Here is a 26503-nt window from a genome sequence, read left to right on the forward strand (position 1 = left end):
TCCTCCTTCACACATTGAACTGGGATGCCCCTAAACATCAAAGTAAAATGACAAGAAAGCCTTTGAATAAAGTGTTCTACCATATTGACAATAGTCTTCCCTAAGCAGGTCTGCAAAAGAGACTAATTTTTAAAACAAACTTGGGATATAATTTCTAAAAATACAAACTGTTACAAAATACTTAAAATTCAGAACTTTCAGATAACCTTGGATTTTTTATTTCTATACTTATCACATCCAAACTGGCACAAGCAAGGAGGACTAAATATGTTTTCCCTTCTTTAAATGGCATCATTGGTTTTGGGTTTTGTTGTTTTTGTTTGGTTCTCAGGTTTTGTTTTGTTTCTAATTTGAAAATACCTCTTTGCTTTCAAAGCAGGTTTGGGGCAATAACCGTATTTATGTCGGTGGGACTCCTGGGATGGCTTTTTCATTGCCTCAAGTAGGCAGGCGGATGTTCCAAAATGTATTTTTTGCATGTATTTCCTTTTTTTGTTTTTTTTAAATCAAGCCATAAGGTGAAAACTTTATATCACAAGTTAAAGAGGACACAAGGGAAATCATTCCTTTCATTGCCCATTGTGGACTTCGTGAGGGAGAGAGGGAGAGGGGTCTGTGCTGTTACACGTAAAGTTTGCAGATCTGCTGGCTTCTCAGTTCATAGCACTCGACTCCCTGGCTCCTCAGCAGCTCCTTCTCTTCTGCTGCATCTCGAGCTTTCAAGTGGGGGAAGTGGGCCGGAGAGGTGATGAAATCATAGTGCCGCTCCAGGTACCGCAGGTAGATGAGCATGTGCAGAGCGTAGGCCAGCACGAGCAGCAGGATCAGCGACATGGCCAGGCCGATCAGAATGGCTGGTGAAAAGGAAGAGGCACAGTCGCGGGCCTTGGCAAACTCCCTCCCCTTGATGGTAAAGCCTTGGATCTGTCAAGGAGAAAGAGCTGAAGTGACATATTCTTTCTCTCCTAAGATCTACTTCTCAGTTGGGCTGAGGGTTCTGGACTCCTGATTAACCAAATTTAAAACAGTGGAGGCGGACTTTACTGAATAATTTGAGCATATGACCTAACTAACAAATGTGAGTGTGCTTATGGGGACAGTGAAATAATTTTTAATTAAAATCGACCCACATACTCTGAGATGTATGTTTATCATAATTAAGAGGCTGATGAAGTTCAAGGCTCTGAAATAAAACTTCTTGTAATCTGATCTAAATACATAACTACATGGTGTCTATAAATTCAAAGTGCACTCACAATTTTATAAACGTTAGTTATAATTCCACAAGGAATAATAAGTCTCAGTTCCTCTGCTTTGATTCTGTTGACAGGAAGTGGACAGGAAGAGTCTCTTAAGAGGGGATATCATGATTCCCAATGGAGCAAAATATAGACAATAATAAAGGCTAACACTTAATGAAGATTTTTATGTACTAGATATTGCCCTAACTCATTTAAAACTCACAAAAACCAATGAAGAAGTTACTGTTTCATGGATGAGGAAACTAAGGCACACAAAAGTTAAATAATTTGCCCAGAGTCACTCAGCATTAAGTGCAGTGAAGTTATAATTCAAACCCAGGCAGTTTGACTTTAGAGTCACTTCTCAGTTTACAACTCCACAGCTTCTGATGTGTTCTGTCTCTTCTTCCTCCAGACGCTACCTCCCCTTCTTTATCAGTTGTACCATACAGACTTGGTACTGTTTTTGGAAGAGCTGTATACCAGCCCTTGTTTTACAGCCTGCCCAGAGAATGTAAAGAAGAGCTTTCTCGTATGTGCTGGTGAAGTGGCTCAAATCCTTGGAACTAGAAGAGGTTCAAATCAACAACTGGCTCTGTATCCAAATACTGTCTCAGTGAAAGAAACGGGGCTACAGAGTAACTAAATAAGAGCTATCTTTTGTGCAAGGCAGCTCCCATACTTAGCTGGCTTTTGGAAAAGAATTCTAAACAGCATCACCTCTGTCACCTAGTGGGTTTTAAAGGGATACATTAAAAAAAAAAACTGAATTATCCATGAATGCTTTAAGTGACAACTCATTTTTTATGACTTAAGTGGGTGCTTTCACATATTTTCATGATGAAATAAATGACATTAGCTGTAGACTTTGGAGGCCTTGCTCGCCCAGTTGTCTGTGCACTAGACTGAATCTAAAACAGCTCCTGAAGGAGACTCTTGGCTTGGTTTCTGGGATCCCTGGCCTGCCTTTCTCTGAAGAGGCAAAGTGAGGGGCACCTGGGTGACTCAGTCCCATGCTGCACCAGACCAGGGACGAAAGTGTTCCTCGCATGCACATTCTCAGTAGTGTTATGAACCTCAAGAACAATGTAACTGAGTGACTCTTTCATATAGTAGATGCTCCAAAGCTTTGGAGCCAAATCACTGTGCCGCTTCTGGCCAGGTCAGACAGATGGCCTTGCGGTTTTGTGTACTGGCCTCACTGGTGGCTCTAACTAATCTTTTCTTCCTTTGCTTTTCCTAAGCCCCATGTTGTTGCCCATTTTTTTGTTTGTAAAATACACATAACATAAAATCTACCATCTTAATCATTTTTAGGTCTACAGTTCAGTGGTATTAAGTCCATTCACATTATCGTGCAACTATTATATCACTATGATCTATCTCCAGAACACTTTTTCATCTTGCAAAACTGTAACTCTATAGCCATTGAACACTAATTCCCCATCCTCCTCTTCCCCCAGGCCCCTGCGAACACCATTCTATTTTTTGCTTTCAAATCTGGCTACTGTAGATACTTCCTATAAGTGAAATCATACAAATATTTATCCTTTTGTGTCTGCTTCATTTCATTTGGCGTAATGTTAAGGTTTATTCCTCCCTTTTTAAGGCTGAGTAATATTTCATTGCATGTACACACTAGGCTTTGTTTTCATTCATCCATTGATGGACATTTGGGTCTATACATGGAACTATCTTTTGGCTATTGTCAATAATGCTACGATGAACATACAAATCTCTGTTCAAAAGCCCCTGCTTTCAATTCTTTTAGTATATACCCAGAAGTAGAATTACGGAGTTACGCAGTAATGCTGTTTATTTTTTGAGAAACTACCATAACATTTTCCACAGAGGCTACACCATTTTCCATTCTCAATAGCAATGTACAAGTTTCTAATTTCTCCACATCCTTGCCAACATGTGTTATTTTCTGTTTTGGGTTTGCTTGTTTATTTTATTTTTTTTTTAATAATAACCATCCTAACAGGTGTGAAGTGGTTTGTGCATTTTTCAAGGTTAATTTTCTTACAGTCATCTTTTCTTTAAGTCATCTTACATCATTTCCAAAACAAGGTAGAGGCATCAATCACGCAATTCCTCTGTTCCAATCAGGCAAGATTATGTGTGAATTATTCCTTGTTTTCATTATTACTTCCTGCCCTTCCTGCCTTGCTTCTCTTTCTAAAGAGCAACTGAGAGATATCTATATAATATATACTTTATAAATGTTGATAAATACATATGCATTATGTATGTTATAATGTGCCTTTGAAATCAAACAGTTCGGAATTCAAACTCTGCCTCTACCATTTACCAGTTATATCACTTTGAGAAATTATTTAATCATCAGAGCTTCAGCCATCTCATTTGTAAAACAGGCTAATGACAGCAATCTTGTGACATTGTGATGAGGTTTGAAGACAAAGTATGTAAAATAACCACAACAGTGCTGGCAGAAAGAGGACTCAAAAGTAGTAGTTACTGTTCGTCCACGACTGACACAGTCCTGGGTGTTGTCACATATTTTAGGCCATGATTTCTTCACATCCATAAGTGGTAGGCCAGAGATTAAGAAGGTGAAAAGGCTGACCCAAGCAATCTGAAACCAAGACTTGCTTTCAAACACTAAAACATAAGCTCCTTCCCTACCCTAAAGTACCTCTCAACACTACCCCTCTCCGAGCTGGGGGGGAGAGGAAGTAAATCTACTTACTTTTGGAAAAGACTGGAAAGTGCCCATAGGGGCAAGCAAAAGCCTGCCTATTTCAGTGAGGTGGAAGAACAAGGGAAACTTTCTTAAACAGTAAACAGGACAGAGGAAGTTGACAGATGTCTCTCTGACTCTCTGGTGGTGAAAAGAAACCTCCTCATGCTCCCATGCCTTTCCCCAAATACTTTCAAGAGGATCTACTGTGATATTTTTGACTCCCTGGCTGACAGTTCCATTTGTATGCTAACTGCCAAAGCTGCCACTCAGGCTATAGATGTACTTCTTATCTGTCCTGATAGGATACTCCCTGAAGGAAATAAAGTAATTGCCCAAGAGCTCCTCTCCCCAGAAGGGCCTCTCAATCCAGGAAGTGTCAGTCACTGAGCTTCACACCACAGCTTCATTCCACTTTAGACTGTGAATGTGTGAATGTGAATGCAAAGGCAAGTGGGAAAGAGGCATAGGAGGTGGGTAGTGCACAGGGAGAGGAAACATTCTATTCTTTCCCATTTCAAAACTCAGAAGATTAAAAATACATATACCAATATTATTTTAAAGGTATCCATTCTTCTCTTTTACCTAAACATCTGTATTTAGGGGAAAAATCTGAGGTTTTTCTGGCACCAAAAATACAGGTGAACTGAGCACCTGTTTTAGTTTATTACCTGGAAATCAACAAAAGTGACCTCCCACAGGCTTGACGTATCATCCACGTAGCTGGGCAACAAGAGGGCATCATACCGCTGCAGGCTGCTGACACGCTGGCAGTGGTAGGAATAACTCGATGGAGCATATATGTCAGTGGCATTAAAAATTGCTTGTATCGAATTATTGAAAATAATCTCGACTCGGTGTAGACTAAACCAGCTCCGGATATACAACTTTTTGTAATTGGTAAGGGTGAATCTGAAAATGATTACACACAGTATTACTCCTAAAACAATTTGATTTTGCTACACAGGAAATCATCTACTAACAGTGCAATTGCACCCTCTTTTGTCAGGTAGTAGAACTGGCTCAGAGAGAGTTTACTTCTAGTTCTGGAGAAGAGTCTCCTGATGGATAGGAATGAAAGCAAAAGACAGGGCAGACCCCAAAAGTGAAGGGTATGAACTCCTTCAAAAAGAAAAACACAAAGAAACTTGTTCTATTTTTGTTTTTGTAATCAAAACTTGATTTTATCTTGCAAAAGGTGGAGGAAAACTAAATGGACACTAATACAGAATTAGTCAAATAAATAATGGTCAAAATAATAAAAGCTTTTACTGTGTCAAACATCCTTCTATTATTTAACATGCAATAGATAATAATATTATCCTCATTTCACAGGTGAAGAATCAAAACACACAGGAGTTAAAGAAATAACTTGTGCAAATTTACTCAGAGATTAGGTATGGGAGCAGGGCTTCAAATCCAATTTGAGATGAGAGCCCTTACTCATAGCCATTCTGGAATGGAATATTCTCCAGTAGTAAAAAAGTTATAATATGTCGTGATCATTTCTTCATTTAAAAAAATGTATGACTGCACAGAAAAAACTTCTGGAAGAACAGAGAGCAAAATACTACTGATTACAAACGGAGATTAAATTATGAATGATTTTCATGTTCTTTTCATAGATTAACATTTTCTGATTTTTCTGTTTTCTGGACATGTATTGGGCTCCTACAGAGGCAGACCCTGAGACAATGACATGAACAGAAGTATTTGGGGGCATGATCCCAAACTTATATGGCAATTTAGTCATTCAAAATATGTCAAATGGGGAAAAGAGAAATGACAGAGGAGTGGAAGGCACCCTAAAAGGACACATTATTAAGCAAGTCTCCACTATGGGCAAGTGGGGTTTGATGCCCACGGGGTGCTCTGGGAGCCAGGGTAGTTCACATGCCTGTTATCTGATCTGAGGGTGAGGGAGCTGGGGTATTTATACACTTCTTCCAGTCATGGATTGAGAGCTGCTGAGGTAGTGATAAGAGGGAGTGGACCTCTCTGTCTAAAGAAAGCTTTTACGTAAGGAAGGGCTGACAGTTCAAAGCTGAGCGGGTCGACTACGACATTCTCAAACGGAAATGCCCAAAGTGAAACACAGCTAGGGTAATTATAGCATCTTCCATACACCTTTATCATCAGAAAAAATAAGAATCATAAAGCTAATTTCCTTTTAGGGAAAAAAAGTGCTGTTTGAATAAAAACTATTCCTCATTCCTATATGAAACAGATATGTGTATTGGGTTTGTATGTATGTTTACTCACCTTGTGGGATTCTTACTTTCCTTATAAAGCTTCTCTGAATATGACGATATGTACTTTCTAAACTATGATCAGTGAAACATTAGTGTTTCATGACATGTAGACAAATACTCTGAGGAAAGAGCTTTCCAAGGTAAACAGGAAACATGAGGTTACTTAAAGTGACCAAGTGCAGGAATCTTCCTTAAAAGCATGTCTTCTAGAAACTTTAATATACAAATTTATAGCATGAATCTCCAAGAGGAGGAAACACAGCGCAGTTTTTCTCAAACATATCTGAACACAGATCCCCTTTCTTGGGGAATCTTGTAAATATTTTTACAAAGCAGAAGTGTTCCACGGAACAGAGCTTAGGAAAGACTGCCCTAGCATATCCTGCCGGTTTTTCAAGTAATGTTAAAGACACGGCTGTTTGTCTTCATGAAAATGTGGGTCTTATAGAAATGGAAACACTTTATTATTATAAGAAAAATATATAATGCTTTCAGATTGTCCCCCACTCCTTGAGCAGTTCCTAACTGTGTGGCAGATATATCCTTCCACACACAAGCACAGCAAAATGTAGGCCTGTGTTGTCTGCTGGGAAATTCATCTAACAGAGACTTTTTTGCTGTTATTTAATGATAAGTATGATTCACTGTAAGGTGTTATATAGAAAATAACATCAAACTAGAGCCTCAGTGTCAGAGCTTTACATATATTTTGTTCTTTGCTCAGACGAAAAGAGTATCACATTCTCAGGTTCATATGATTTCTAGGTCTTAACTGAGGAAGGAAAAACTATATAGATGCTTTGGTAGAAATTGAAGAAAGCATTATGATAGGGCCGCAACATAATATCACTGACTTTGTACAGTTAGTTAAACGTGGCATTTCACATGCCACAGTGCTTGGCACGGAGCAGGACCTTGGTATTACATGCTGCATGAGTAAATTATACAGAGCTAAACTGGAGTGCTGAATATATGACCTTCCAAAGTAGTATCCATACCTACCTTATATCAAGACCTTTGGGACTTTCAGCATCACCAAACTTCAGAGATAAACTAAGAAAACAGAAAGAACACAGTCCATCAAAATAGAAATAACCTTTATATGACACTATATTTAAAAAATGACCTCAAAATGAAACAATTAAAGTTATATAATAAATAACACTAGCAATTCAATAATAAGAAGGCAACCAACCTAACTTAAAAATGGTAAAAATACACAAATAGCTAATACATACATGAAGATGCTGAGCATAATTAGCGATCAGTAAAATATAAAATAAAACCACAATAAGATGAAAGCACCATGATACAGTAATTGAAATGGTTAATTTTTTTTAAGAACCCATTCTTAAGCTTTTATTTTTTTAAAAATATTTTTATTTATTTCCAGGAGAGAGAGAGAGAGACAGCGTGTGCAGGGGAGGGTCAGAGAGAGGGAGTCACAGACTGAAACAGGCTCCAGGCTCTGAGCTGGCAGTCAGCACAGAGCCCGACGCGGGGCTCAAACCCACGAACCATGAGATCAGGACCTAAGCGAAAGTCGGACGCTTAACCGACTAAGCCACCCGGGCGCCCCCCACTCTTAAGCTTTTAATATCCATATTTATTCACACTTTTCTGAAAGTTAACAGGAGATTTCTGGGAGCAGAGACAGATTATTACTAACTCATAGCAATAACCACATTGGTTACCCTTTACTTTGCAGAGTTTTTAAAATATTTATTTATTTTGGGGTGAGGAGGGGTAGAGAGAAGGAGACAGAATTGGAAGCAGGCTCCAGGCTCTGAGCTGTCAGCACAGAGCCTGATGCAGGGCTAAAACTGAGGACCCGTGAGATCATGACCTGAGCCAAAGTGGGATGCTTAACTGACTGAGCCACCCAGGGGCCCTGGCTCCCTTTTTAACTGAATTCTTTTGCCTTAGCAACAGGATGAGACCAAGATATCATCCTGTACATACTGGGATTTGTAATACAGATGAGGAACACCTGTATTCCTCAGGTGATTATGAATCTGGGAGTTTATATAAGAGGGAGACAGTGCTCTCCCTTCACCTCCTGAGAGAGGAAGAAAACATTTGCTTCCTTACTGTCCAAGTGTCCATGAAACATGAAAAGAGAAGGACACTAGCTCACTGTGAGGTACCTACCTCACAATGTAAGCAGATGAGTTTTATCAGCCTTTGAATGGGAGCAAATAGCTCATCATAAAGGAGACAAATGGCTGCAGGTCTAATACCCATGAATGTAAATAAACGTCTCTAAGAGGAAGACAAGAAGCCTCTTGGGGTTTCCAAGTCCTGCAATATGTCCATGGTCCTGAGGCTCCTTACTCCTGAGAGGTAAACACTTTCTTCTAAGGAGATGAATCTAACTAACTGACTAACTAACTCCAAGACTTATTTTCTTAACCTAGTAAAATTTGTCCAGAAATTGCTAACCATGGAGAAATAGTAAAAATATTTATTTACAGTCCCTCGTTGACCATTCCAAGTGTTAATGAGGGTGTGAAGCAACTGGAGCCTCCTCATACAATTGGTGGATAGGCAAATGGTACAATGACTTAAATAAAACAATTTGTTGGTTTCTCAAGAAGCTGAACATACAAATACCACATGATTTGGCCATTCCCCTCCTCGGTATTTATCTAAGAGAAATGAAAATATTTGTTCCTACAAAGATTTAGACATGAATGTTTAAAGCAACTTTATCTGGAAAGCTATCTAAAAACTGGGCAAAAGTCAAATTTCCATCCAGAGGTAGATGGATAAATAAGCTGTATAGGTATGTCCATACTACAGAGTACTTACTACTCAATGGTAAAAAGAAACGTAACTCTGACATATGCAGCAAAGTACAAGAATATCAAAATAATCATGCTAAGTGAAAGAAGCCAGTCTAAAAAAGAGGATATACTATATGACCATATTTATACAAAATTCTAGAAAATTCAAACTCATCTATAATGACAGCCGATCAGTGGTTACCTGGAGGGGTGGGAGTAGCAGGAGAGAAAGATTACAAAGGGGCACAAGGAAACTTTTGAGGGTGAAGAAAATGTTTGCTGTTTTGATTATAGTAATGGTTTTATGGGTGTACAAATACATCAACGCTGACCAACATGTGTACTTTACCTATGTGCGATATAGTGCATTTCATTATATTTCAATAAGGTTGAAAAATAAGAATGAGAAAAAGCTAAATAACTAAAATGAGAGAATGTGAAAAATTTAAATACAGAAAGGATGCTGCTGCTATGTGACATTATAATGTCTAGACGTTATAACACCTCAACATACGCTATAAAACCAAAAAAGCTCAAGTGGATAGCTATAAAATGTCAAATTACAAGCTTGAAAAAAACTCACACAAATATAAACTCGTTAACTTGGTCCTACTTATCAAGAAAGGGGAATGTCAGTGATTGAGCTTAAGTTTATCTTCATACTATCTATGGGATAAGGGGTATTTATAAAATAAACCTGGTAAATAAAGTTACTAAGAGAATTATCTTTATTTCCTAACATTATAACCTCAGACACATTAAAAGCATGCTTTTATAAACATGCTATAAGGTAATTTACTCAGCTAAACAAGCTTCCAAAAGGGCCTTTCTCCAGTAATATTCTGATAGTCTATTACAAATTACTTAAAACTTCAAAGAAATAAAATGTGCTTCTTAAATAGTATTTTATAAATTTCACTGGATACCTACTGTAACAGAAATTTCTCTACTTCTTTCAAGGAATCAGAATAGCTTAGTTATCTATAAACTGGCTCTGTAGCTGAAAAACTAAAACTCAAAGCAAAGCCACACTGAGCCCACCCTAACTTCTGTCCCCTGCTCCTGATGGAGCAGCTCAACAGCATCTACACTTCTGACCCTCCAGGCGGTCTCTCCCCCAGTCCTGGTTTCAGTGAAAGCTGTTAACATGCTCTGCTGCGGAGTAAAGAACATGCTTGATTTCAATGAAGCAAATTCAACAATCATTCAGTGAGACTCTTACATGCCAGGCTCTGCACCATTACCTGGGAACACGAAAGAGAAATACAATCTAGCAAGTCACTCAAAAAAGAGATGCTTTAACTCTTCCAAGCACTCTAACCTCCCATGTTTAAAACGGACTCTGAATTCTCCAGACTGTAATTGCCTAAATTCAAAATATGCACAGATGCTCAGATTATGCTCTATTTGTAGGGCTTTCACTATTTAAAAAGACTTCCGTAGCAAATCTGTCTGCCAACAATTTGCCTTTCCCTGAACATTTTGTTTCCAACCACTAAAACAAGGTCATCTTTTTTTAATTTGTGCTGTTGACCTTACATGGTTATGTCTTTTACTTGGGTTTATTCTTTCAGTAACTCCCTTTCTGGTTCTTGAGAATATACGATTTCCTTGCCAGCACAGCAAAGGCGTCTCACTAATGTCCACAAGTCACAGGAATGAGGGACAATTTCAGTATCTGGTCCCTGCATACTTCATGGACTGGGAAGCCTCCCACTTCTGCCCTTGGGTGGGCTGTCCCAGATGTATGCGCACACCTCTAGGAGGCGGGTGCTGTTCACTCAGAACTTGTCCCAGGAGAATTATTAGGCGGTGACCAAGAAGAAAAATCAGGTCCCCTAATTATTTCACTGTGCATTTTGAAAACCAGAGCTTCCCTAGGTCTCTCCACCAGCAAACTTGGCACTATTTCACTCTAGTTTATCATTAGCATGTTAGGAAAATAATACTATCACTTTGAATAGCACCTGACAAGTTCTTGTACATACATTTCCCCATTTGATTTTTTAATGTTTTTTTTTTTTTCTTTGAAAGAGAGAAAGAGAGAGCACTCACACACGATCAGGGGAGGAACAGAGAGAGAGAGAGAGAGACAGAGACAGGGAGACAGAGACAGAGAGACAGAGTATCCAAAGCATGCTCTGCACTGACAGTTCCGAGCTCATTGTGGGGCTTGAACTCAGGATCACAACCCAAGCCAAAGTTGGACACTTAACCAACTTAGTCACCCAGGTGCCCCTCCCCATTTGATTTTCACCATGCTATGAGATAGGGTCAACAGACAAGAGGTAAAATGCCATTGCTAAACACATTTTAGACCTCAGGTCTATTACCAAACAAGCTGTATGATCTTACAAATATCCTAACCTCTATGAGTCTTGATTTCGGATGGTAACAGTCTGTGACCCCAGGACTTTTTCACAGTATTGTGAGGAATAACAGATACTGTGCCTGTGAAGTCCTTGCACTGTGCCTGGTCCACAGCAAGTGCTCCAAGCCTGTTACAATGAATAGATGCCATCATCTCCATTCACAGATGATGATCTTATGGCAGCTCCTATTTGTAAAGTCACAAAGCTCACTGGTAGAACTGGGCCTAGAAGCCAAGTTTTCATTCTTTCTGTTTCTGGGTTCCCAGTGATCATTAAGATTTCTAAAGCCCAGCAAAAAACCGTGGTGCTCTGATCTCCCCCACAAACATCCTGGGGTCAGAATAAATGGAATCAAGGAGGGCAGGTCAGCCACAGACAGGCAAGATGATCCCTAGGCAATCAGCTTCTCTCCAGGCAGCAGACCACAAATAAAGAGCCCTGTAGGGAATTAATTAGAGCCTGAGGAACAAGTCATGAGCTGTCAGCAGTGCTGGAGTCTCTGTGGTAGTCTGTGCTGCAACAGAATAAACAAATCTGGGAGCACTCTGGATGCTTACACTTAGAATCCTCTAATTTTCTAATAGGAGACAATCATTCTGAGTAGCAAGATGCTTACTAACACTTGTAATATAACTTGTAATATTAATATAATTCATTTTTACCCATCATCAATAATTTTTAAATGAAAAGTAAAGTTCTGGAGTACAAATGCCAAGGTATATAAACATACACACATACACACACACACTCACACAAATCTCCAGTATACATAAGCATATTGCCCATCTCAACCAGGCCAGAACAAATGCAGACAATCTTCCAAAAGCTTTCATTATACTTTTCATTATACCTTGTTGAAAACAAGGAGATTTGCAGAAAGCAAGTGGGATATGCCAGACTTACTCCTTCTTGACCAAAACAAATACAAGCAAAAAATTTTTGTTCAGATGACTAAAAGCAGAGAAAGGCATTGGACACTGACTTTCTCTTCAAAAGGGATATCTGTTTAACCTGCTTGTCTCAAATCAAAAGCAATTATTATAATCATTTTGAAGAACTGTTCTAAAGAATTCTCTGAAATCTGGCCTTTCAAAAGTACCCCTGCAAACTGGCAACATTCAGCAACTTCAGAATACTCCTTAGAATCGGGACTCTTCTCTGGCCAGTTAGCCTTAGCGGTTTCCCTCAGTAGAAGATGTAGGATTCTGCTCACTGATACATGATTTTCTCCCTGCTGGGACAAAAGTAGTTGGACATCTCACATTTGGAGTTGATATCAAGCCTGGAATCCTCTTCATTTTTCCCAACGAGTTTGGAAAACCTTCTTTTTCACAATTCTGATTCTCCTCCAGGTATTACAACAAGAAAATAGCCAGGAAACATATTTTTAAAATTAATTTGACTTTTCTTTCATTTTAGACAATAAACATTTCCTCACAGATGTGTTTCAAGTTCACTACAAACGAACCTACTTCCATCTTCTGAAATGCCAGAAAACTTGACAGCCCAGTTAACAGACTACATCGCCCTAAGGGCCTCCTCCAGCAAAGCAGTCAACTTACGTGGCACTTTCTTCACTGCAATTTGAGTTGCTAGTGTCCACTGTGGCCTTCTGGCCAAAAGCTTCATCTGTAAAATCCAGCCAGGTCTGATTTTTAAATTTTATTGTGATTCTTTTGGCCCAGAAAAGAATGCAGGGAATTCCATCCATAGAGACATTAACTGGGCTATGCTGGCTGAATGCATTCCAAGGTTCTTTTTCCAAAGGTCCTTGTTTGCCCAGAGTGCCGTTGAGAGTCTAGTTAACCAAAAAAACAAAATTTAAGAGATGGGTTTGTTTCCATGGTACAAAAGGCTTCTGGGATGTAAAAGGATTAATTCACAACCTATTGAAACTCTGATCTCTCCAGCTCCAGAGTCCATACTATGGGACAAAGGAGATAGGGGGACCCATCTTAATCATAACAAGCTAAAATGATACGTATGCCTGAAAGGTATATGAAACTAGTTCCATAAAGCACCAAAACTGGACAGGAACAAATTGTTAAAAAAAAAAACAAAAAAAACCAACTTTGTGAATAATAATATTAGCAATATAGGCTTTAAAAAGTCACCAGGCTGGGAGAGATAGTGAGGATGAATAGGTGGGGCACAGGTTTTTAGGGCCATGAAACTATACTCTGTAAAACACTATAACAGTAGATAGATAACATTATACATTTGTTAAAACCCATAAAATGTACAACACAAAAATCCTAGTTAATAATAATCTATCAATATGGGTTCATCAACTTTATCAAAGGCACCACACTAACACAAAATGTTAAATAAAAAGGAAACTGGATGGGGGAGGGATTGAGTAAGCATACAGGAATCATATTTTGTTCAGTTTTTTTTTTTTTGGTAAATCTACAGCTATGCAAAAAAAAAAAAGTCTAGTAATTAAAAACAAAAATTCAATATGCCATGTAAATAAGAACCTGAATAATGCAGGACTTTAAAATAAAGAAATTAACATGTTAAACAAACACACAGAGGTTTCTAAATACCAAGCATAATTCTCCAGACCATTAATGTCCAATAGAACATTCTGGAATACTGGATATGTTTTATATCTGCACTGTCCAGTGCATCATCAGACACTGGCTGTATGTAGCTATTATGGCACTGGACATGTGGCCAGTGCAACTGTGGAAATTAATTTTTAATTCTACTTAACATTATTTCATTTGAGTTTAAATTTAAATTTAAATAGACACATGTGGCTAGTGGCCACTGCTTAAGACTGCAGCTCTAGATCATTTAATATACATAAGATAACAGTGAATTCTAACATCATTCTTCATCTCATGAACCCCTTACTGACTTCTAGGAAGCTCAAGACAATGCACTTCGGTACTTAACCCTGGAAGTCACAAAGGCAGGTCTATATCTGAAAGAAGATCCACTTACTTATACCAACTATTCCATAGCAATTACTCTAGTATAAGTACAGATAAAACAGAAATTAAAGAGGCAGCAGCAATCCAAGCTTACTAGTAACCAAAGATTAACTGTTACTATAGCGATCCTGTCTGGAAAGTAACAAAAGTAAAACTGAATATTGTAATGAAAACATACAAGAGCAACTAACACTTTCATTTTTTTCTTAATATAAGACTACTATAATACATTTCCCCACCCAAAGCTTAACCAAGGATGTTAGTTATTAACAGGATTATTATTTATATTTTCACAGTGGCTCTGACCTGATTGAAACATGTTTAATTTTTTTTAAGATACAATCTAGTTACCTAACATATCCATACCTGTGTGATTGGTATTGTTGTGGAATTCTGTCTTTGTTTCATATCTCCATTACTCTGCTGATCTGTCAAATAAATGATATGAGTACAAAGGCTAAATGTCACTTATTTATGAATATAACCGAATGACAATAAAATGCTAAGCAATGTGAAATATACCAGGCTTGAGCCTCTTCTGACTAATAATTTAGAATATACTAGTTTAAGAGATTTTACATAAAAGACTCCTGCTACAATCACCAGTGTTCAGCAAAGCCCACAACAGACAATAGCCTTCTCCTCAACCCTTCAAGGAATCATAAGGACAAATACAGGTCTTACCAGTTATAACCGTCTTATCTGAAGATGTTCGAGAGATGAAACTAGGAAAAAAAAAAGATGCTGAACAAATATCTAAATTTCAGATTTTATAAGAAATTTTAAGGAGAATATTTCAGTTTATAATACATCAAAGCAGAAGGCAGAACCTTACTTGTCAAAACTGTTTACTTTTCCATAGTGAATTTCTGACTTAAAAAAGTAATACAGGTTCTTCAAAGAAAATATGAAAAATTCAGATTTTTAAAAAATTTGTAAGTATCAACCCTAATCCTTATCCAGTGAATATTATTATTGAAGGCCTACTATGTGCCAACCAGTGTGCTAAACACTGGGGTTTAAGCAAAAATAAACAATAAACCAAATAATAAAATAATGAAACATAATAAAATATTTTACTGTATTACATTTACTGAAATTTTGTATTTATTGTACTGTTACTATATTAAAGCAAAAAAACTCAATCTTTTTTATTAAAAAAAGACAGACTCGAAACACCTGAGTGGGTCAGTCGTTTGAACGTCGTACTCCTGATTTTGGCTCATGTTATGATCTCACCATTCATGAAACTGACCCCCATAACAGGATCCACGCTGAGTGTGGAACCTGTTCGAGGTTCTCTTTCCCTCTCCTTCTATCCCTTTTCCCCACCTGCGTACTCACTGGCTCTCTCAAATGAAATAAGCATTTTAAATTAATAAAAATTTAAAAAGACTCAAAAAGCTATTTCTGAAAACTGTGAGAATATAAATTATTTTTAAAGTTTATTTTATGTATTTTGAAAGACAGAGAGAGCACGCACATGCAAGAGAGGGGCAGAGAGAGAAGGAGAGAAAGAATCTCAAGCAGGCAAAGGGCTGTCAGCACAGAAAAGCTGGATGTGGGGTGGATCCCACCAACCATGATATCGTGACTTGAGGTGAAATCAAGAGTAGGATGTTTAACTGACTGAGCCACCCAGGCGCCCCTAGGACATACATTATGATATATATCCTTCCGTTCCACTCTACACACATAGAAACACAGAGATGCACACACACAGCCCAAAGAGGTTACTTTTTTTTAAATTTAAAAAGTTCAAAATTTTTTCCACTTAAAAATATATCACAAAAATTTTCTCATGTAATTATGTATTTTTCTTACATAATTTTTAAGTTTTTATTTTACTTCCCATTAGTTAACATACAAGGTTATATTAGTTTCAGAGGTACAATACAGTGATTCAACAATTCTCTATCACCCAGTGCCCATCATGATTTTCTGACATAATTTTGAATTCCATGTTAGTATTTATATCATACAAATGTATCAATTTATTTGATCAAATTCCTATTAAGCATTTAGGTTCTTTCTAATTAAACAATACTACACTGAACATTATTGTGGATTGTTTGTTCATATCCCTAAGAAGTTCCTCAAGATAAATTCCTAGAAGTGAAACTGCTAACTCAGAAAAGCTACATATCTTTTTATCATGGAATGTTGTCAACACACCTTAAAATAATCATGGAATATTTAAACACACACAAATACAAACAGAAAAACAGAAGTCATCTTCCCACCCCCATGTACTTGTACCCACCATCCAGCTTCACTAATTATCAAGTCATAAACAATCTTGTTTCACGTATGTGTTCACCCACTTCCCCTCTGTAGTATTATTTTGAAAGTAATATCAGATATCATATGACTCAAGTATGGATATCTAAAAGATAAGGACCTTTAAAAATATAGGCCAATTATATCTAGAAAATATTAACAATTCTTTAACATTAAATATTATGTCAAGTGATTCAATCTCCAATTGTGTCATAAATGTTATACAGAATTTTAGTTTATTGCATATTTTAAATTTCTCATAACTTGTACCTGTAGCATATGAGAATGCAGATTAGGGAGGGAGGGGGGATGGGCATGGAGGAGGACACTTGTGGGGATGAACACTGAGTGTTATGTGGAAACTAATTTGACAATAAACTTTTTGTAAAAAAAAAAAAAAGGAAATGCAAATTGTAAAAAAAAGAGAATGCGATTAAACTCTATACTTAAGACATTGCCATCTAAGACCTATATGTGTGTGTATATATATATATATATATATAAAATTACATAAACTTAATATGTCTACAATTAGATAAATACGTTACATTTCAGTATCCATACGCAAAACATAATTTTAGCTAAAGAGTTACTAAATCTGTATCACAGTAAAGTGCTTTAAAATGAATTACATGGAACCAGTTACAAACTCAATGTACCATTCTCTTGGTAATACAATCTCTGTTATCCAGTGAGAATTTCTAAAGATGACAAATACCTGACCAGGATGTCTACTCATTGCTATTAATAAATTCATGCATTCATACAACTTTTTCTCACTTTATCAAATTTACTAAGGTATAATTTAAGTACAATAAACTATATTCACTCAAAGTGTACAATCTGATGCATTTCGGCATATGCATACCACCATAATAAAGGTACAGAATATTTACATCCCACAATAGTTTCCCCATGCACAGAAGAGAGATGTTCCCTCCACTCTCAGCCACAGGAAAACTAAAGACTTGTTGTTAACTTTAGATTAGTTTGCATTTTCTAGAATTATAAATAGAATGGTACATATTCTTTAGGGTTTGGCTTCTCTCAATCTTAACATAATGATTGGAATTCATTGATGTTGTTATATATATATCAGTATTTCATTCCCTTTTATTACTGAGGAATATTTCATTGTATGGATATACCACATTTTGTTTGTCTGAGCATCCACCAATAGACAGATTTAACTGAAAGTAATAATGTAATAATAATACACTGGAGGGATGGAGGGCATAAAGAAAGGAAAGATGAGGGAAATGTTGGAGACAAAACTTCATCAATAGTAAAGGAAGTTGTTAGACAATGTCTAAATGTATAAATTGAGAAATCCTCTAGAATATTTAAACACTGTGGTAGTATGGTGGATTATATGATTGTTCTCAACTCCCTGGAAACAACCCCAGGTATATATATACATCCCTGCCCTTAGCCATATAACTTGCAGCCCCTTTTTGTAGGTGGAGAAGATTCCCTGGCCCAGGGTTAAGACTTGGCTGTGCATCTTGGTTGAGCTGGTAGAATATAAATGGAAGCAATAGTGTGCCCGTTCTCCAGAAACTTTCAGAGGTGTTGCATGTGCCTGCCACCTCTTGCCCCCTTCCCTCTGCCATGACAATGCCATGTCCAAATAGGGGCTGCTCTTTCAGTCTAGGTCTAGGAATGACAAGACATGGGAAACAGAGCTGGAGCAGGGCCATGACAGTCCATCTATAGCTATCAACATGTAACATGAGTGAGAAATAAATGTTTGAGATCATGAGATTCTGGAAAGCTGTAATTGTTTGTTACTAAAGATAAGCTGACTAAATTTGTCCAATTTAGTCTTTTTAAAAAGATGCCTTCCTTTAAACATTTATCAACTAGTATTCTGATTTATAGTAAGTCTTTTGAGTACATTTAGCATGAATCATTCCTCTGAGCCCGATTAAACCTAGGAGAATTAAGAAACGAAGTGTTTAATTCTCCAATCAGTAATCACATAACTACAGTAGGGATGTGCTTTAGCTAAAAAATATCTATCTTACCTAAACTCCAAACTCTGTAGTGAATATGTGAAAGAAACACCAATACCCAAGCAATACTTCTTAAAGAGCTTCAAGCTTTCCAATAACCTCATCATACACAAAAAAACTTTTAAAATTTACTTGAATTACATTTATCCAAAAATCACATATCATGATACAGTGTTAAGTATTCCATTTTAAAATGTCTTAATGAACAAAAACTGAAAATTCTGAGACATATTTTATCTAAATGAGGTTAAAAATTTATCAAGTCATTGTTAACAGGTCGCTCGGTTCTTGTCCCAGATGCATCAAAGAATTGGAGACCCAAGACCAGATTGAGATAGAGTTTATTGAGTAGACAATTATATTACACTTTCAAAAGTGAAAGTGGGCCACAGCCAGAGCAAGACTGGCAATGATACCAACAAGCTCTAGCTGCATCATTTTAACCCTGCTTTCTGCACATGTACATTTGGCTTTGATTGACATTTTTAAAAAATGTTTATTTTTGAGAGAAAGAGAGCAGGGGAGGGGCAGAGAGTGGGGGGACAGAAGATCCCAAGTGGGTTCCATGTTAACAGCAGTGAGCTGATGGGACACCTGGGTGGCTTAGTCGGTTAAGCGTCCGACTTTCGCTTAGGTCATGATCTCACGGTTGGTGGGTTCGAGCCCTGCATCAGGCTCTGTGCTGACTGCCAGCTCAGAGCCTGGAGCCTGTTTCAGAGTCTGTGACTTCCTCTCTCTCTGACCCTCCTCTGCTCAAGCTGTCTCTCTCTCTCCTAGAAATTTAAAAAAACAAACAAACAAACAAAAAAACATTAACAGCAGTGAGCTGATGTGGGGTTCGAACTCACAAACCATGAGATCATGACCTAAGGTGAAGTCCAAGTTCAACCAGTTAAGCCACCCAGGTGTCCCAGACTGACATTTTTGATGGACAGCAGCTGATTATATCATATTTTGCCTTCTGCATATGCACATACCCATGATACATTCTGTGATAATTGTATTTATTTATGGAGTGTATATTTATGAGTATTCCGAGCTTTTGTTCTGGCCTTAATGGTACTAAGGGCAAGTTACGCCTTCTGTGTGCATGCTCAGCTCTTCATAGTCCCCTAATAGCTTTTGAGCCAGCACTATGGCTAGGCGTTTGCTGTTTTGTTAGCCCTTAGCTGTGGCTCTGAAGTTGGTGTTAATCCTCAGGGGTAGCTCTGAGGGTGTGCCCAGCATCTGCTTTATCTCTCTTAGCTCATGCCTAACTAAATGCCTAACAATTTTTAAATACAATACCTACTTAACAAAATAATTTAATAAATATTTCCTGATTAAAAGTATATGAATGAATGAATGAATGAATGAATGAATGAGTGCATAGATGGATGGATAGATGGATGGACAAACTATCATACTGATAATATGCTTGGCTTGAGACTTTGCTCTATTCATTAAGAATTTCCATGTGTTCACAAATAAAAAGCTTTTAGAAGACAACATAGACTTGTTTTCATTTCAATGAAATTATGGTCATGAACATACAATAACAGGGCTACACTTCTTTTTTAAAATGAACTGTAATTTAGATAGGCTTTTTCCATACCCATAAGACTGAATTAATTAGGATTTACAGGATAACATAATCTCAACTGAAGATATATTTTTTAATTTTTATATTTTTATTTATTTCTAGGAGAGAGAGAGAGACAGCATGAGCAGGGGAGGGTCAGAGAGAGAGGGAGATACAGACTCTGAAATAGGCTCCAGGCTCTGAGCTGGCAGTCAGCACAGAGCCCAGAGTGGGGCTCGAACCCACGAACAGCGAGATCATGACCTAAGTGAAAGTCAGACGCTCAACCAACTAAGCCACCCAGGCGCCCCTCAACTGAAGATAAAATATATATGCATTTTCACATTACTACATAGTCTCTGAATTAAAATAATAACTAAAGAACTACTGGCTAAAGTTATCTATGTGAATAAATTGAAAAATGCTGGTTAAAAAAATTTTTTTAAATAAAAAATAAAAAAAAAATCTACATTGTCTCTAAAATATTCGGATCCTTGTCCAATAAAAGAGATCTCTGCAATACCTTTGCAATATCTCTGCAATATCTCTTGCAATAGCCCTACTGGCTGGTGCCATGTTTTTCATATACCAGGTAGTCCATCATGAGTCTGCCAAGAATGCCTTCATTAAGGTGAAGGTGAGGCAGCTCCATCATGGTTCTATTCAAGATGAAGACCATATTCCCACCATGGCCTCTAAGGCCCAGAAAGACCTGCTAACTATGCTCCCCTCATTTGACCTCTTCCCTGATCTGCTCTAGCTACGCTAGCTTTCTTTTGTTCAGTTTCTTGAATGCTTCCTTTCTTCTCTCACAAGTCTTAGCACTTGCTGTTCCCTCTATCTGGAAGGTTCTCTATCCTCCCCTTTCCCTTACCTCCTGGTAGTATCCTCCAAATGCTACAGATCACAGCTTAAATGTTACTTCCTTAAGAACACTATTCCTACCATCTCATACCAGTTCAGATCCTCCTATTTATATGTGCTCAGAGCCTCCCATAATTTTCGTTCACAATGTGACTCACATTTGACTAATGAGAGTACCTCCCCCATGAGACTTAAAGCTCCATGAAGGCAGGGGCTCTATCAGTTTTGGTCACTATCGTAGACCCAACACCTGGCACAGTGCCTAGCTATTTAAAAGTACCAAGTATTAAAAACATATATGTTACATGTATGAATGAACTAACAGATTAATGAAGGAACAAAATCTGAAAAGGAAGTGGAAAATAGGAGATCACACAGGAAGCTGTGTGAGACAAAAAATATTTCCTTTTTATTTAAAGAATAGTTTAAACTCAATTTGAGGAAGGAATATGTAAAGGAAGAGTGGTGATCCCTACTCTCCCTAAGCTCAGGAAAAAAGTATTAAGCTTAAAATACAATCAACCTTCCTAGAGATGTAAGAACCTTGAATTGACCCATGGAACTGAAAGATATTTTAAATTTCAGATCTATGATTGGAAAGACATTCATAAAACAGCAAGTGTTGTTTCTTTCATAATGAATTAATATGCTATATTATTAGATTCAAATGATCATTGATTGATGTGATTTCTAGGATCCCTGCTGCATCTGAGATTATTTAAACACATTAAATTTGTTTCAAAAACAGAATTGGGATTTTTATAGTGCTTGCTGTACATTTTACCACTGTAATATAAAAATTGGTCATTTCTGTATAAACAAGGTAAGGAAACATTGCTAAGCTTTAACAACCAAGGTCACTTATTATTTGAAAATGAACTTAAAAGAAAGCACTAATTGATTTAGAAGCAATGGGGAAAACAAACAAAATGCCTGTACTTCTAGTTTTTATCAGCTGGTGACAAAGATTCTTTAACATAAGTTCTGGCAGATCATTCTGCATGGCAGTATCCTTTGTATTCACACTCAATTCCCTGATGTATTTGTTGGGATGGCACATAATGAGTAACTAGGAGATATGACATAACTTAATTGCAATTCAGATTCTGAAAATTCTCCCTTAAACATAAATCTCTATAGTTTCCCTTATACGGTATGGAAAGAGCCAAAAGGACAAAGGAAACAGAAATAGAAATTTTACTTGTTAATTTTAAACAGTATGTACTCTAAACAACTGTCATCTCCTACCAGTTAAAATGATTCAACACCTTTTCTTTGAAGGACAGGTTATATATTTCTGAGGTTTTAAAATTTTTCCTGCTCTCTTCTCTCATAATAATGGCAGGAGAAAATCATGCAATTAAGATTTACTTGTAATTGTAAAAGAAACCTGTACACTGATTTTAGTCATTTTCTCATAGATACATACTTTGATATACAATACAAATATTTCTTGTGTATTTTGAATAACTCTTGCCTCTTATAATAAAGATTATATTTTCATCTCTTCTTTATAAACTCTAGTTTAATGATCTTTTTAGCTACTGAATGATCTAATCTAATATATCCAATTGGAATTACAAATATAGCCATGCAACAATATAAAGAAATTACAGAACCGTCTAGTTTCACACTTGCATTGAAGTTCACAGATGCACTGAATTTAAAAGTGCAATTACTCACCTTACATTCTTCCTGGCAAGTATTTGGTCCAAAGTTAGAGAAAATCCTATACATAAAAAAATGAGTGAAAAACTAAATAAGATTTTTCTTCCCATCAAGAAATTAATCAGTTTCTTCAAACCAAGCACATCTGCTAATTCATAAATGCAAACAGGGCAGAGGCAGTACTTTCCATGCCTTGTGACTGACAACATATTCAACCAATAAAATGACCACGTTCCCAGGATGTATTATGTGGGGGGAGAGGGGGGAGGGAGGGGCTTGATACTGCTTAATTTAGAGTATAGAGTGAAATCAGTGGGTCTATTTAAGATGTTAGCTTATTCATGAAAGATTATTAGGGAGCGGATTTTCAATTAACCTCTTTTTAGAAACTGGCATTGCTTTGATAGTCTAACTCTTAATAAGAATCTCATACTGCTTTTCAGGAAGCTATTAAATTGTCCTCAAAAATCTACAAGATATACATTATGACATGCATTTTTCAGGTATATAATGAGTAAAAATCTCTGAAACTTATTTTGTTTCCTTAAATAGTTTATTGTCAAGTTGGTTTCCATATAACACCCAGTGCTTATTCCAATAAGTGCCCTCCCCCATGCCCATCACCTCCCTTCCCCCCTCCCTCTCTGAAACTTATCTAATTTTACATATGTGCCCTAGTTCACAGTATACTGTTAAATTCATGGTTCTCCATGTGCTTAGAGATATGGAATGTAACGGTAAAGAGCACTGACTTTAGAGTCAGACAGCCCTCAAGTGCATTCCCAGTTCTAGTCTCCTCATTTGCAGAGAAGGGACAAAAGTATTTAACTCAAAGAATTGTTGTAAAATTGTATCAAGGCCCTAAGTAGCCAAATCTATCTTGGGAAAGAACAAAGCTGGATGTATTACACTTCCTGTTTAAAAATACACTGCAAAGCTACAGTCATTAAAAGAGTACAGTACTGTCATTAGAAACTGGCATGTAGACCAAAAGAACAGAATACAGCACCTAGAAACAAATTCACACATACACAGTTAACTGCTCTTCAGCAAGAGCACCTAGAACACCCAATGGGAAAAGGCCAGTCTCTTCAACAAATGGTGCTGGGAAAACTGGATAGCCACATGCAAAAAATGAAATCAGAGCCTTTTCCCACACCTGACAGAAAAATCATTTCAAAGTAGATTAAAGACTTAAAACCTAGATGAAACCACAGGGAAAAGCTTCATGACACGGGTCTTGGCAATGATTTCATGGCTATGACACCAAAGCACGGACAATATAAGCAAAAATAGACAAGGAGAACTACATCAGACTAAAAAGTGTCTGTACAGCAAAGGAAACAATCAGCAGAGTGAACGGCAACCCACAGAATGGGAAAAGATATTTGAAAAACATACATTTGATAGATCATTACTTTCCAAAATATTTAAGATACTCTTACAACTCAATAGCAGAAAGAACACAAATAACCCAACTTAAAAATGGGCAAAAGGCTTGAATAGACATTTCTCCAAAGACGACATACACATGGCCAACATGTATATTAAAAGGTGTGCAATGTCACTAGTCATCAGGGAAATGCAAATCAAAACCACAAAGAGGTATCACTTAATACCTGTCAGGATATGGAACAAACCTAAGTATCTGCTGATGGCTGAGTGGGTAAAGAATATATAGTATATACAAACAATGGAATATCATGCAGTCTTTAAAAAAGGAAATCCTGCAATATGTGACAACATGGATGAACTTTGAGGACATTATTATAAGTGAAAGAAGCCAGTCACAAATACTACATGATTCCATTTTCATGAGGGGTCTAGAACAAGCAAATTCGTAGAAATCAAAGAGTGAAATGGTGGTTACCAGGGGCTAGAGGTAGAGGAGGAAATAGGTAGTTGCTAATCAATAGGCATAAAGTTTCAGCTAAGCAAGATTAATAAATTCTAGAGATCTGCTATATAAGATTGTACCTATAGTTAACAGTACTGTATTATACACTTAAAAATTTGTTAAGAAGGTAGATCTCATGTTAAATGTTCTTATGGCAATAAAATAAAATTTTAATAAATAAACAGATATAACAGATGAAAGCCTTTCCTTAATTCAACGCCTAGCAAAATAAAGAATATTTAGAAGTGCCTGGGTGGGTCAGTCAGTCAGCTGAGCATCCGACTATTGATTTCAGCTCAGGTCATGATCCCAGGGTCAAGGGATCAAGCCCCGCCTAGGGGCTTGAGATTCTCTCTCTCTCCCCCTCTGCCCCTCTCCCCACCTCGTCTCATCTGCGCTCTCTCTCTCTCTCAAATTAAAAAAAAAGAAGAATATCTATTGTTATTCCTTCCTTGACAGTCACCACTTTCAATCCCCTGCCACCTAAAAAATATGCAAAAATGCAAACCAAAGAACAAAATCCCTAAGAGTCATTTTACATTAAAAAAATACAATTAAAATGCCACAATAAAGAAATCCTCCAAAAGGACCATGTCAGCATTTTTGGCACTTAAGAACCTCGATCTCTTCAATGGCAAAGTACTGATAGCAGAAAGGCATCATTTGTAAGTGACACTTAAGGGATGATGGATTACAGGAAGGCTGGGAACTTGACCCTGAGGAAATCTACTTTGCACACACATCATCTTCTAACATGGCTCCAGGGAGCCCTATAGAGAACGTGAAGAGCAGATGAAAGCACAACTAAGGATTGGGGAGAGAGGATGGAGAAATAAGTTACAAAGATGCTAAGAAATATTATAAAACAGATAAAGTCACCACCATCAATGGGTCCTTTCCATGTTCATCTTATTTCTCCTTCCCATGTTTCCTTTTCTTCTCTGTTCTTTCATTTTACCCAACTTCCACCCCCCACATCTCCTTTCACCTTCCTGTCTTTTTCCTGATTTTGTGGAATCTTGATAGCAAGATGGGCTTGGACAGGAGGAGTTTAGTCTTATGTAGGTTTGCCAGATAATATACAAGACACCTGGTAACACTGGAATTTCAAAAAAACAATAAATAATTTTAATAAGTATGTCCCATGTAATATTTGGACATACTATATATTTTTTAATGTTTCTAAAGTCTATTTGTTTTTGGGGGGGAGGGCTGAGAGAGAGGGAGACACAGAATCTGAAGCAGGCTCCAGGCTCTGAGCTGTCAGCACAGAGCCCGACCCGGGGCTGAAACCCATGAACTACGAAATCATGACCTGAGCTGAAGTCGGATGCTTAACCTACTGAGTCACCCAGGCGCCTGTGGACATACTATATTAAAAAATCATTTGCTGTTTTCCCAAAATTAAGTTTAACTGGACATCTTGTGTTTTTATTTGCTAAATCAGGCAATCCTAGACTTAGGGCTCTCTGCTACTCAAATGTGAGCATGCATACAAATTAGATGTGATTTTGTTAAAATGCAAATTCTGATCCAGTAGGTCTGGGGTGGGGCATAAGCTTCTTTGTTTCTAACAAGTTTCCACATGATGCTGATGCTGTTGCCTGACGACTGTCCTGTGAGGAGCAAGGACCTAGAATAGCACTGCTCAACAGAAATATAATGAGACCTATGCATGTAATTTAACATTTCCTAGTGGCCACATTGAAAGAAGTGCAAACAGATGAGATTAGTTTTAATAAAGTATGTTCTTTCGCCTAATATATCTAAAATATTATTTCAAACATAATTATTAATGAGATATTTTACCTTCCTTTTTTGCTCTAAGTCTGAAATGTGGTATACAGTTTACATTTATACACATCTCAATTAGAATTAACCAAAATGCCAAGTGGTTAGTAACCACGTGTGGCTAACGGCC

The 26503-nt window shown here is 37.3% G+C and overlaps 1 protein-coding gene across 1 annotated transcript in view; it reads right to left on the bottom strand.

Annotated features, from left to right (window-relative positions):
* Positions 1-212: 212 nt before the first annotated feature.
* ATP6AP1L (ATPase H+ transporting accessory protein 1 like) overlaps positions 213-26503 on the bottom strand; it is a 34716-nt gene continuing 8425 nt past the window's right edge. Inside the window, exons 2-7 of the mRNA XM_039241045.1 lie at positions 14982-15022; positions 14664-14725; positions 12918-13153; positions 7200-7250; positions 4617-4857; positions 213-924 (exon numbers count right to left, since the gene is read on the bottom strand). Coding sequence (XP_039096976.1) covers positions 622-924; positions 4617-4857; positions 7200-7250; positions 12918-13153; positions 14664-14705 — 873 coding nt within the window. The 5' untranslated portion in view covers positions 14706-14725; positions 14982-15022 and the 3' untranslated portion in view covers positions 213-621. The remainder of the gene's footprint in view (positions 925-4616; positions 4858-7199; positions 7251-12917; positions 13154-14663; positions 14726-14981; positions 15023-26503) is intronic.

The sequence above is a fragment of the Hyaena hyaena genome, unplaced genomic scaffold (genome assembly GCF_003009895.1).
Source record: "Hyaena hyaena isolate Hyena2069 unplaced genomic scaffold, ASM300989v1 scaffold_188, whole genome shotgun sequence".
Lineage (NCBI taxonomy): Eukaryota > Metazoa > Chordata > Mammalia > Carnivora > Hyaenidae > Hyaena > Hyaena hyaena.